Source organism: Fibroporia radiculosa, assembly GCF_000313525.1.
Source record: "Fibroporia radiculosa TFFH 294 genomic supercontigs, scaffold1959, whole genome shotgun sequence".
In the NCBI taxonomy this organism is placed as follows: domain Eukaryota; kingdom Fungi; phylum Basidiomycota; class Agaricomycetes; order Polyporales; family Fibroporiaceae; genus Fibroporia; species Fibroporia radiculosa.
The window spans coordinates 53,861-66,502 of record NW_012133324.1 but is presented as its reverse complement, the minus strand read 5'-3'; the positions used below and the strand labels follow the sequence as shown (position 1 = coordinate 66,502).

At 52.2% G+C, this 12,642-nt stretch overlaps 2 protein-coding genes across 2 annotated transcripts; one reads left to right on the top strand and one right to left on the bottom strand.

Moving 5' to 3' along the window:
• Positions 1-638: 638 nt before the first annotated feature.
• FIBRA_03386 (uncharacterized protein) lies at positions 639-3,349 on the bottom strand (the record flags this gene model as incomplete). Its single annotated transcript, XM_012325230.1, has 15 exons — positions 639-819; positions 886-1,275; positions 1,327-1,454; positions 1,489-1,568; positions 1,622-1,663; positions 1,713-1,799; positions 1,848-2,135; positions 2,196-2,252; positions 2,309-2,390; positions 2,591-2,740; positions 2,804-2,857; positions 2,914-2,949; positions 3,000-3,053; positions 3,103-3,166; positions 3,225-3,349. The coding sequence occupies 15 exons, from the start codon at positions 3,347-3,349 to the stop codon at positions 639-641; spliced, it is 1,818 nt and encodes a 605-aa protein (XP_012180620.1).
• A 5,083-nt stretch (positions 3,350-8,432) lies between these two features.
• Positions 8,433-12,555, top strand: FIBRA_03385 (uncharacterized protein; the record flags this gene model as incomplete). The annotated part of the gene is made up of 12 exons (XM_012325229.1): positions 8,433-8,789; positions 8,843-8,919; positions 8,971-9,867; positions 9,933-10,496; positions 10,553-10,679; positions 10,729-11,248; positions 11,303-11,436; positions 11,485-11,769; positions 11,827-11,960; positions 12,018-12,325; positions 12,378-12,460; positions 12,511-12,555. 12 exons carry the CDS (start codon positions 8,433-8,435, stop codon positions 12,553-12,555), a joined length of 3,531 nt encoding a protein of 1,176 aa, XP_012180619.1.
• Between the last annotated feature and the right edge of the window lie 87 nt (positions 12,556-12,642).

The window sequence follows — 12,642 nt, the reverse complement described above, 5'->3', positions numbered from 1 at the left end:
TTTGGAAGCTGAAAATTCTGTGCACATATTGCACTGAAATTCATGCACTTTGGATGTCATTCATAGAAAGACTGAGAAATATGAGGCAACTCATTTGGATATTGGAAAATACACCTTATTCCTCTGACTTGAACAGTGCTACTACTACTGCCTTAGATTGAAGATGATTCAGTAAATGTGCTCTGTTGCATGTCTCGCTTACTGAGCAGTAGGGCCAGTGAGTAGATTGCAAAAATATCCAGTGTTGTGCCTCAATCGGGAAATTTAATCCACTCCCTTGGACATTGGAGGCCGCTCAGCGGTGCATACTATGCATGAGTTCCCCGACCTCGTTGAGTAGCATCACTGTCTGATCTTTTGATGAGCTACGTTGTAGACAGAGGTCTCCCAAATTCCTTTCACATGACCAGAGATTGGCACAAATGGCAGAGTAGGGCCCACCTTTGTGAATATCTGGATGTTGAGTTGAGCCAATCTGTACAGTAGAGCAGTATAAGCTACTCTGCAAAACCATGCAGTACTTTTACAGGGCAGCTATATTGCCCCTTTAGCCCTTGAGAACATCGTGCGCATGTCATTTACAAGTACAGTACTTACATTCACCACACAGACAGGACATCGTACACGGCACCCTCACATTATGAACGGAACGCAGAAAAGTAGCTCTCCACATCCCCGACGTGTTCAAACGGCGCGACCATCCCAACGAAGCCATCCGGGCGCACAACGACGATCGCGCCCGCTTGCGTGTCGATCCCATACGCTGCGTATCCGCCCCCGCCGCTCCGCCGATGCATGTCCATATCATCCACGAATACCCTGGAAACGCGGCGAAGATCGGAATCAAAATATGCTCGTTCACGCAATAGACTTCGCGGCACTCACTTGGTGAAATGTGGCCGGAAGACCGCCGGCAAGCTCCCCAACACGACACTCTCTACAGTCCCCGAGCACACTGTGACGATGTCTACCACGTCCTTGCTCAGGAGTCCTCCCTTCGCGCCCAGTGTGTCCGCGAGCGCCTCCACTCGCGCCTTCTGTGCTGGCTCAGTGACTGCCCCAGCGAAAACGACCAGCTTGAACCGAGTATCCGCAGGGAGGACGTCCTGCAGCTCGATCGGCCGGGCGTCGGCCGGGCGCACGAATATATGCGATGGCATCCGCTGTCCAATATTGAGATTGGACGCCACCTTCTTGTGGGTCGCGTTCGTGAGCATGGAAGGGCCATAGTGCACTCCGATTCCACTCGTGAACATCCCGAAGGTCCGGAAAGCCCTGCAACAGCATGTCAGGAGCGTCGGAGAAACGGAAAGCAGAAGACCCTACTGGATGAACTCCTCGTGCGAGACACCTTCTTGGTTTTCTTCTGTGCGCGGTTTTCCAGAGAAGAGAGCAGAGAACTTTTTGTCAAAGTTGATCAGGTCTTGTGCGTATTTGCGCCGCTCGAATTCGTACTAATGCTGCCGTGTCAGTATGACAGTCCGTTACTCTGCAATATAGAAATCCACTCGCCGTGTCGAGCAGCGAGAGGTCTGCCCATCCGCGGAGTACGTGCGAGAGTTTCCACGCTGAAAGAGACAAATTGAATGGTCGCTACATGCACGCAAGTGGGCCAACTTACCCAAATTATGTGTGTCGTTCATACTCGCGTTCATCCCTTGACCTGCGAGACTCCGTCAACGCTTTACTTTACTATCCGCTATTCAACATACCAGCTTTTGGCGAGTGTGTATGACATGCGTCACCCGCAATGAATACTCGATTGCTGACCGAAAATTTCGACGCAACCCTCTGTCCAACTGCAGCCGGGATTATCATCCGATATCTCTATCGGACTGTTTGCTCACTGAGATAGATTGTCCACCACTCGACCTCCTTCGGCGTTGCAAACGTGTATGGGTGGAACGATTTTCTCGCAACCTCGAGCAGCTTCTCTGGGCCCAAGCGAGACTTATCGATACGGCCGGTGGCGGCGTCGACAGCATCGGTGCCGGTGAGCTGGATATACAGACGAACAGTGTCGCCTTCGCGAGGGATGATCATGCATGAGCCGTTGTTTGAATGGATGGCGCAGCGGTTGCGGATGTCGGGGAAGTCGGTCTCAGGGACGAAGTCAAGCACACCCCAAATGAAGTCTGTGAAGGTGGCCGTAGGGGTGAGAAAAAGATGGGAGGCAGCGGAATGTGAATACTCACCTGTCTGTTCGCCTTCCATAGCAATGCCAAGGGTCTTGCGGACCCATGAATGGGCGCCTAGAGAGTACGACATCCATGTATGCGCCAGATAGGAGGGGGGAAGAGGGACGCACCATCTGCACCGACAACAAACTTTGCATGGACGATCTCTGTTTCTGTCCCCGCTTCTATGGGATCTAAATATTTGAGCACTACCTACGAGACGGGTCATATATCAGCATGGGCTTGTTCTCGTGTCTCCGTAAGCGCCGTGGGTCCGATCAATCACATCTCTGCCCGCAGAAAGGAAGCTCTGGATTCCCAATCTGCGATTGGCCAAACGTAGGCACCCACACCAGATGCCCACGGACTCGGCAGCAATTCGAACGCCACACAAATTTGCGCTCGGTACTCACCTTCACGGGATGGGCATTGGGATCCTTAAGCTCAGCCTCGTCTTGTGACAGCTCGAGGGATGTCGGCACAATCGGGCGTTCGACTTCGACGTCCATTGAGCGCATAGAGTCGAGGAAAATCGCTTCAATAGCTCCTTGATGCAGTGTGATCTGCAACGAAGCCGCATCAGCCGGCATGCATCGTGCAGGAGACGAGTGCGATCGGATACAAACCTCGAAGGGATATCGGGCTGTGGACGCGTTCACGTCGGGTGCTCGGCCTGTTCGCTATCATAGCGAGCGTTGGACGTAATTCACGGATAGCGAGTATCCTGAATACTTACCTCGATCCCGCCATTCGGACTCGGGTTATAGAAGGCCTGGAATGACGTCAGGCACGGAGAGATCATCTGAGCGGGGAGACGCATACAGCCATGTGCATCTGGTTCCCCTCACGCAGCAATCGCTCAGCCAGCCCATAACTCTGAGATGCGGTCAATCATGGGTGGGCTGTCATGCATGAGCAAGCTCACTTGGAATACTTCAATGGTCCGGGGTTGTATGCCGTCTGCTTGCCCCGCCGCGACGCGCTTTGGTCTTGAAGAGACATACCGCCATGAGCCCTCAATGAACGAGATCAAGAGCAGCAACTTACCTCTGATCGACGATCCTCACGTTCACTCCAGCCTTTGCGAGAGCATTCCCACACATGAGCCCTGCAGGGCCTGCCCCAATGATAAGCACATCAACATCGGTTTCCTTCGTGAGAGGGACTGGCATTCTGGATGCTATATGCTATAAACAAAATTGTGGCAGTGAGCTCCTGACTCCCGAGGAGATTGAGTCTGATAAGAATATGAGCGGTAGATGAGGAAGAAAGATGGGGGCTCGAGCAGGGGCTTGAGGCCGGCTTTATATGCGGTCGACCACGCGCGATGGTTGCAGAGTTCGGAGCTAGCAGCATCGCACAGCGAGTCACTAGTGTCATGTCATCTGCTCTCCCTCGACCCTCATCAGCGGCGTCAGGGTCTTTGCCAAACCGCGACCGCCCCCTCTCGCCGCCGCCGTCCGCCAGCTGCTTCGACTTCGCTCTCGGCCCCGATGGCCGGGAGCGCCTTGTCGACAAACTCGCTACATATTGATACTCGCGAAGAGAGACAAAAAAGGGTTCCGACTCGTCACGCCTGGGCGACAAGAGGGATCATGTGGAGGCAGCCGCACAATACGCCGCCTGGCGCCACCAGCGCGCGTGGACGGATGGCTACTATATGCAGTAGCCATGCATCTCGACAAGCCTCCATCAGTCATCATACCCTTGACGACATGCAGTCGAGGCCTCTGTCCATACAACCATCTCTGACAGGCAAGACCCAGGCTTGCCGTTTGCGTCTGGCTTATACTTGGGCCTCGCTGCATTCGGCCTTCGCCCAGCACGCCTATGAGAAGTCGAGAAGAGCGCCCTGGCCGGATATTACAATGAGGTCGAGTCTATAAGTAGATGTGAGTGTCCGCCCGGTGTCACGTTCAGCAGATCGTTCTACACGCGGTGGAGCTACGCTGTCGGAATTCGGCTTGACCCTCTCAGTCGTCTTGGATTTGTCGACTCTCTTGGGTATGGGAAGTGGTACTGTAAGTTCGAGCTAGCTCCGGTCTCGATTTTGATTTTGTTCATCCATGCTATTTCGTCTCAGGTTGTCTAGATTCTCCAATGCCACAACTGTCGCTGTCGTGGGAATTATATGCACATCAATGGCTTCGTAACAATCGACAGGGCCTGCATATTAAGGGTTCTGAAATTCAAAGCTACTATGACCACGTCTCATTGCTCCGGTGTCGTGCTCTCAGCCTCGTGCAGCTCTTGAGGCAAATTGAGATGCCAGTGGTCGGCGTTGAGACTCCTAAATTGACTCTATGATGACGTCTCAAACCGTCCTGAATCTGTTTGCCCCACCCCTTTGGCGACCCTGGCGACCGTTCATCGTTCAACCCCGGTTCCATGAAAGTTGGATCAGATGATCATCCGTCGGTGCAAGCTTCGACTTTATGGAGTGGACTTTTGGCCGCGTACAGTTCTCCTTGACCAAGAGGCATCTTTTGTTTGTGGACAGGCTCAGACATCTCAGACATCTTACTTCATAAAACGTATGCTCGCGCATCCTCACATACCTTGTAGTATCCCTTCATCGATCATTTTCAGTTGGCTATCTTCAAATGTATTTCAGAAGACGCGGAGGTGCCCGGATCCAATACGTTACGGATGAGCCCTTCTGTCGAACCGAAGTGAAGAAGCTTCTACAGCATTTCACGCATAGTATTGGTTAAATGTGGGGTCTGGGAGGGAAGGAGGGTACGCTCAAAATTTCCTGGCGGTGTTGGGCTGTACATCTGACCACGAACGCTATTAGAATTTTCTTGGTATCCTGGTCCAGGTACGGTTCACCTAAGACGTAGCATCGTGGCCATTCTGAGTAACATAATCTGATTCGAACAAATAACGCATCCATGATCCACCAACTGATCCTTCCTCTCGAAAACTTGGATGGGTGCTTTGTTCGCAGTGACCGCAGCGAATGAATCTGACTTGATAAGTGATTTCAATTTCTGAACTGATACTATCACTCTTCCCAATGCGGCTCTATCTCGCCATTAGCTGGGTTTTGGGCGGCGTCGACTGGTCTTCTTAGACTCTAGATGGATGATGGCTGGACTTGTGGCCAGACGCTTCCGAGAAATTTTCTCATATCAACTACGGCTGGGCGCTACTTGCCAGTCCATTGTCGCTGTTGACAATTCGTCATCCATATCCTGAACCTTGTGGAAGCCGGTTGATCGGAGGAAACCAACGGAAGTTTGGTGAGAACTCAGACGTGCACCATCGGATATTCGAATCCCAGGCGACGTGTAAACTTAGCATCACAAGTAGTCTGCTCATACCGAATGAATGCCAATCCGCCAGGGTGTTGTATTGACAGTACGACTACAACTACAAGATCAACTAAGGTGTCTCAATGTCGAATCGTTCTGGTAATGCTGATGTCCTTTAGTTAGATTCGCCGGACGTGGTCTCGGGCTCAGGCTCATGTGCATTGTGTGTGTAGTTACCACCGTCCAGAGCCATCCATCATAGAGTGCAGTCATGTCTCTGTCGTGCTACTCGATTGTCGTGGGAAAATACCACTCCTTGTCAAAAGGATTCACAGCTACAGCTGGACTCAGCCGCCTGTTGTGGCCAGACAAACAAAACTGTTTCACGGGCAGTTTGATGCAATTGCTTATGCAAAGCGCTGTACTTAGGGCCCAGGGCCGGAAGGTGCAGTAGATCAACTTCTCTCCTCTTCGTACCATTTGGAGCCACTGAGAATTTCCAGTATTCTAGATGGACAGAGATGTATTCCCAACGGCTATCAGTACAACTGACACCCATTGGTTTGACCCTGGAGATGAATCAGATACTGATTAGGACAGTACTCGGGAAGGGCTCATTCTAGAGGGGTGGACCGATCAGCTACACCTGACTCGTCATATGGTCCAAGGAACAATCCAAGATTCGGAGATGCACCAACCTTTACCAAATTGGATGGACGGGCATGGGTTTTCTACAGCTACTGACGAGTGGCATAGATGTACAAAACTCGAAGATGCATTCAATCCTAAATAATAATGTCCATCTTGGGCCTATCCATTCTAGTTTTGATGCAGTTTAGAACACGGTCGACCTGGAACTGCCTGCCATCACATCAGCGAGGCATAGACCAATGTGAGTGAACTTCAACGCTTCAGATGAGCATGTTTGACCCGGTGCACCAGCTGCAGACGGCTGAGTCTGAACTTCCATAGATGGCTCGTTCCCGAGCTGGATATTTCGTGAATTTTTGTGGACTGAATTACGTCCGCTATGCAGAAGGTCAATGCAGACCGGTGCAATAAGGTCCCACCACACCGAGCTTATTCTAATTATACTCGGACGAGCCACGACATCTCGGACCCGGCGCAGAGCACGTAAGTGCGGCAAGGACAATGAGTGAAAACGCACACTGCGGTAAGTTATATGAGATAACGCAATGTCACAGCTGTACACATATCACGGTCTTCTTGTGTGCATTTGCTATATATACGATGCCATGTTTACGTTCAGGTGTGCGCAAGAGGTCAAGCCAGAAAGGTATATCTCATGGTGCTGTGATTCACTTACTATCTCAGAATCCACACAACAGATATAATTTGGAGGAGTACTGAACGTACACTGTCCCACCATTCTGCGCAAGTTCGATCTGTTCTTGCCACCATGTATGCTCTACAAGTCGTCTGCGCAACTGAAATCTCTGTCCACAAATCCTGAACATGGAGTAGATGATGAAGACCAAGACCTTGCATTCCGAAGTGATGGACTGCATCATCGATTTTCTCCTCGGCGACCATGCCTCGTTATACACCTGTGCGCTTGTGTGCCGAACATGGCTCCAGAGGAGTTGCTACATTTTATTTCGTATAATGCACTTGACAAGCTCCTCGCAGGCCCTATCACTCATGCGCTTACTGCGGCTTCCACTCAAGCTTTCTTTCGAGGGTCTGCGCGAGTTTCATGTCACCGAGGACCGGAGCCCGAGTGGTCGCGCATTCGTGCACTATGCGGACGTCTATTTTGCGCACGCTGTGTATCACAGGGTTACAATGGCAGGCCACGATTTTGCACGCTGACTGTCCATTTTGCATGTCTATGTCACAGCTCGTGTCCCTCACGATGCTCTCGTTGAACAATTGCAAGGTTTTGAATTTTCAGCAGTTCCAGCGGCTAGTGTATCCCCCCTCTCGACTGTCACATCTCAGGCCGTCCCATGATACGGGATTGCCCCATAGAAAATCTTGTTCTCCATGAGTCCATAGACTGTATCTCCATCGACTCGAGATGGACGGCTGCGCCCCGGAAATATTTACCCAGCTGCTCCGCTGGCTTCCTACCATCCCCATCCATTGCTCCGTCCATATTTCTTGTGCCGACTATCTCACAGCAGCAGGAAGATGTTAGGAGAAGTGCTCGCCGCGCTGTCGTCGGCAGCATGTATTTCTAATCTCCAGTCAGACTGTGAGTTCAGCCCGCCCGTTCATGGATGCAATATAGACCGACAGGCTGCCCCTCCAATTATAGATTACTGGATCTACGAATTAATGTCTGACATACTGTTCCACCAGGCCGTACTCGTAGTAGAATACCCTGATATCACGCCACCGACTGTATTTGCTGTTAATCTTCATTATGACATGTACCTCGAGTATGTAAAGAACTTGAAGGCTCTACTCATGACATGGTTTTGCATACGGACGCGCCGTCTTACGAAAATCCCACATAAAGTGTTTTCAGAGCAGCACATGATGATGATAATATCTTGCCGCTGCACCTATTTCATAGCCTTCATTGACATGTCATACCCATAATTGGACAAACACTGCTGTCCAACACTATAAGTACCAGAGTTGATTCCTCCCTAACGGCGACGCCCACTGGCACTGGCACTGCGTCGCTCGACTGGCAGGAAGTACTAGTGGTGCGGACGGGCTGGCATTCAGCATCTGTCGGGATTTTTCCTGTCTTGAGGTAAGCCTCTTGAACAGAATAGCGGCAATGCGTTGTACACAGGCATGAAAACTTGGCCATAAACCTGGCGCTGAGCAAGGGTGTAATTTCAAGTTTGATGAGGGAGGTGGTGATTACGTAATTGATTGGGCGGGCATGAAACGGAGGCTCTGCTGGGAACTTGAGACGCTATTCTGACTCTGCGGACACATGCATATTGCTGCGCGACCATAGTACAAGCTACATTTCAACCTCCCTATCTTTATTCTTTCTACTCTTCTGAAGGGGCCCATGCCCGGTGTTGCCATCCTACCACCACCATCGTCTGCACTCAGGTTGCCACCATCAAGCATGCAAAATGGCGTGGGCTCTTTCCATGGCGGGACTGTGGCGGATATCAAAGAGGTAGCAAAGGAGCAGGCAAAGAAGGTCCGCGGCGCAACGGCCATATCGTTGCTCAAGGGTGCACGGTCGCAAATTCATCATGCAGACGACTGCGAGCTAGCTGGGGACCTCAAGGGCGCCCTCAGCGCCATTACCAAGGCCGTCTCGCTCGTGCAGATGTTCATGGATTCAGCAGAGTTCAAGATCGAGACCCAGCCGGGCCGCAAGGGTGTGCTCGTGAGGGATCTGCTTGATTTCCAGCAGGTGTGTCGTCCCGTGCAACCCGCAGGTCATGCAACCTTTGCTCACGCGCGCAGCACGAGGGCCGCGACCTCAAAGGCAAGATGGAGAGCGTCGAGGCAAAACTCGTCGAGGCGGAGAGATCGTCGCAGCAGTATGTGTCTTTGCTCTCAGCTTGGCCACAGTCTCTCACATATATACCTAGGGACTCTGCTCCAGACACACAGGTTGAAACGGGCGCCATACGTTCACCAGGCGGCAGTATCGCTGACCGGATGCGTTCGCTAGCAAGCGCAGGACTTGCTGTTTCGACCACAAAGCGTTTCTCGCGCGAGGTCGCGCCCATTACGTCGGCCTCAGTGGCACCACCACTACAGCCGACACCGACTTCGGTAGCTTCCGATGCGGTCCTCCGACCCAACAGGATCTCGCTGCAGAATTTGCCGTCTCTTCCAGCCAACTTTGCTGCCTCACTTGCTTCACCCGTTGTTAGCTCCGCAGCGCCTGTGCTAGTGCCTACTTCAAGCTTCGGCCCGCCTTCACCCACTTCATCTACGTCGTCCTCCCCTCGCGTGTCTCATCTAAGTCTGTCGGACTTTACACAGGCATTCCCGTCGATCGACGAGCTAGACGAGGCAGACGGGCTCCGACTGTCGTCAGTGCCGACTGGTTCGAGTAAGCACTCTGTCGATCGGCCGTTGCCATACGTGCAGCCCAAACCGTTCCCTGCCCTACCCATGGACTATGGCCCGCGGCCTTCGAGCACTCCCATTCCTCCGACGATCGATACATTCGCGAGCCGCCCCGCCTCGCCTTCGCGTTCCCCGATGTCGCCTACCGTCCCCCGCAAGCCCTCTGGACTGTCTCTCAAGTCATCTGCATCAAGATCGCCGATCCTCCCAGTCGCGACACCGATCACCGAAAAGCCGCCGGACCTTCCTGTGTCCACCACACTCTTTCCAAGGACGCTGTTTGACTACAACAACCGAAGCAACTTCAAGGTGCTCGTGTTGGACGTGCGCACGCGAGAAGAGTTTGATAAAGAACACATAAAGGCAGATGCGGTTGTATGTATTGAGCCGACAGTGCTCCTACGAAGCGAGTCAGTTGTTGTTCGGCTTGCTGTTCGTGTCTGGTGTCGAGATCAGCTAACGTCATATCATGCAGCGTTTCTCCCCAGAGCATTGAAGATTCCCTTGTCGTAGCCCCCCGAGACGAATGGGTCCTCTTCAGTAACCGCGACAAGTTTGACTTGGTGGCTATTTACGATAACGACTCAGAGACATTTGGGGAATTAAGCTCTCCGCTGTCTTCGCTTGTTAGAGCAATTTACGAAGTTGCTTTTCGTAAGTTCCTGAAACATTCCCCGATGTTACTCGTAGGAGGTCTGCAGGCGTGGAAGAAAGAATTTGGAGAGGCGGAGCTGGTTCGTGGCAGTACGAGTGGGTCGACGCCGACGGATTCGGCGAACGTCAAGGGGTTGGTAAATGGGCTGGCATCAGTGAACATGAATGGGACAACATCTCCCTCGCCTTCTTATGCGGAAATGAAAAGTCCATCTATAGGTCATATTAGGGCGCCCGCTGAGACTGGCTTTTCTACCACCTCAGGCACTCCCGGGCGCCTCCGTTCTGGTACGGAACCGCATGTTGATCCCAACGCGCATAAACCCTGGTTGCCCAGCTCGCCTGATCCTCAACTTGCTCAGAACCAGATTCCTGCGTCTATGCGGTGAGTAGATAGAGTAGTTTGTCTTGTGCCAATGTGTTTAACTATTAATGCCTCAGGTCAAGTATTGATGGTCCGCTTTCTCCCACATTCGATAAACGGCTGGCGCGCAAATCCGCGATATCGCGGCCACCGTCAAATTCAATTTCCTATTCGCACAGCTCTTCCCCTGCTATACCTGAACATGTGGGTCTTGAGTCATACTTTTCCTGAGCCGGAGCTGACATAGATCCAGGCTCCAACACAACACTTTTCCCCTCCTTTAGTCAACGGTACCCCGGCCATCCAATACCCAGCTATGTCACGGAATATATCCCCTCAGCTATCAGGCTCGTCATTCTCCTCTGCTCCGTTGAACGGCGTTGTCTCTATGCCCCCTCAAGCGTCCATTAATCCGTCACCACTGTCACGGCGGAGGAGCGATTACATTGACCAATCTCAAGAAGCTCTGTCCGGTCTTTCTTCGCGTGGTCCTATAGACTACCCAGACTTGTCATCGCAACATGTCCTGCGCCCGCCGCCCGCTGCGGCTTCCTCTGTCCTTGAGAGGCAAGACAACCGCCCACGGCTGATGCAGACTCAATCGTTCAAGCTTGGTCCTAGGCCGCCGACGATCCAGTCCGACTACCCGGTCACGTACTGGGCTGATACGCAGATTGGGACTTCGGGGCTGAAGAATTTGGGTAACACGTGCTATATGAATTCGACGATCCAGTGTTTGAGCGCGACCGTGCCGTTCGCGCGGTTCTTTACTGGTGCGTATGTAACCAGTAAATCCATGTCATCGTGCCTAAATATGTTCGTTACAGACGGACGATGGAAGAGTGCTGTCAACATGATGAACCCGATGGGGACGAAGGGGAATCTTGCACATGCTTTCGCCAATATTCTCCGAGATATGTGGCAGGGCGAGTTGCAGTGTCTGTCCCCAGTTACATTCCGTGTACGCATTCAGCCAGTCTCCAAAATGCTGAGCTGACTATCTTTGCAGCGATCATTATGCCAGTACGCTCCCCAATTTGGCGGGACGGAGCAGCACGATTCGCAGGAGTTCCTCAACTTTCTGCTCGATGGCCTGCATGAGGACCTCAATCGGGTGCTACAAAAACCACAAATAGACTCAACACCCGAAAGAGAGGCCGAGTTAGAGAGGCTACCTACGCAGATTGCCAGCGAGCAGGAATGGCAGATCTGGCGGATGCGGAATGACAGCCTGGTCGTAGACTTCTTCCAGGGTCAGTTCCGCAACCGACTGGAGTGCCTCACGTGCCACAAAGTACGGGCCTTTCTATTTGTGCTCTTCACTCATTCCTTGGCTGATCTGCTACCACAGACCTCGACCACTTACAACACGTTCATGTACCTTACTTTACCTATTCCTACCAGCCGAAGTCTATCCAAAGTGTCACTGTCCCATTGTCTGGATGCCTTCGTCAAGGAAGAAGTGATGGAGAAGTCAGATGCATGGTACGTCGAGTCTCCGATCGACTCAGGGCAACCGCGTTGATACATTGAGATCAACAGGAACTGCCCACATTGTAAGACGCTGCGCAAGGCGACGAAGAATCTGTCGCTATCGCGATTGCCTCCTGTGCTTCTGATCCACCTAAAGCGCTTTTCGTCCAAGGGTCACTTCACAGATAAGATTGAGACGTTCGTCGACTACCCCCTGCGGGGCTTGGATCTCACCAACTACATGCCCCCTCCACTACCTCCTGGGGTGAACGCGGGCCCTCAGATGCCGAGAGATGATCCACGCGCGCAGATACCACCGTACCGGTACGACTTGTACGGTGTTACCAACCACTTTGGCACGCTGAGCAGCGGACACTGTAAGCGATTCATTCGGGATTAACTATCTGTGCTGTGCTGATCGGCTGTCAGATACCGCATTCATCTCGTCTCGCGGCGGATGGCTCTATTGTGACGATAGCCGTATATCACAAGCAGACCCGAAAGACGTAGTGGTAAGTCGGATACGAGCCCAGTGGTTGTTATCGCTCACGCCTGTACCCAGGGAAAGCCCGCGTACATGTTGTTCTACAAGAGGACGAAAGCATAATAGGACCAGAGATATTTACCTGTTGCATCTTTCTTTGAGTTATCAGTTCTGCTGTCAGTTGTATCTTCAGCCCAATCCCCACTGCAT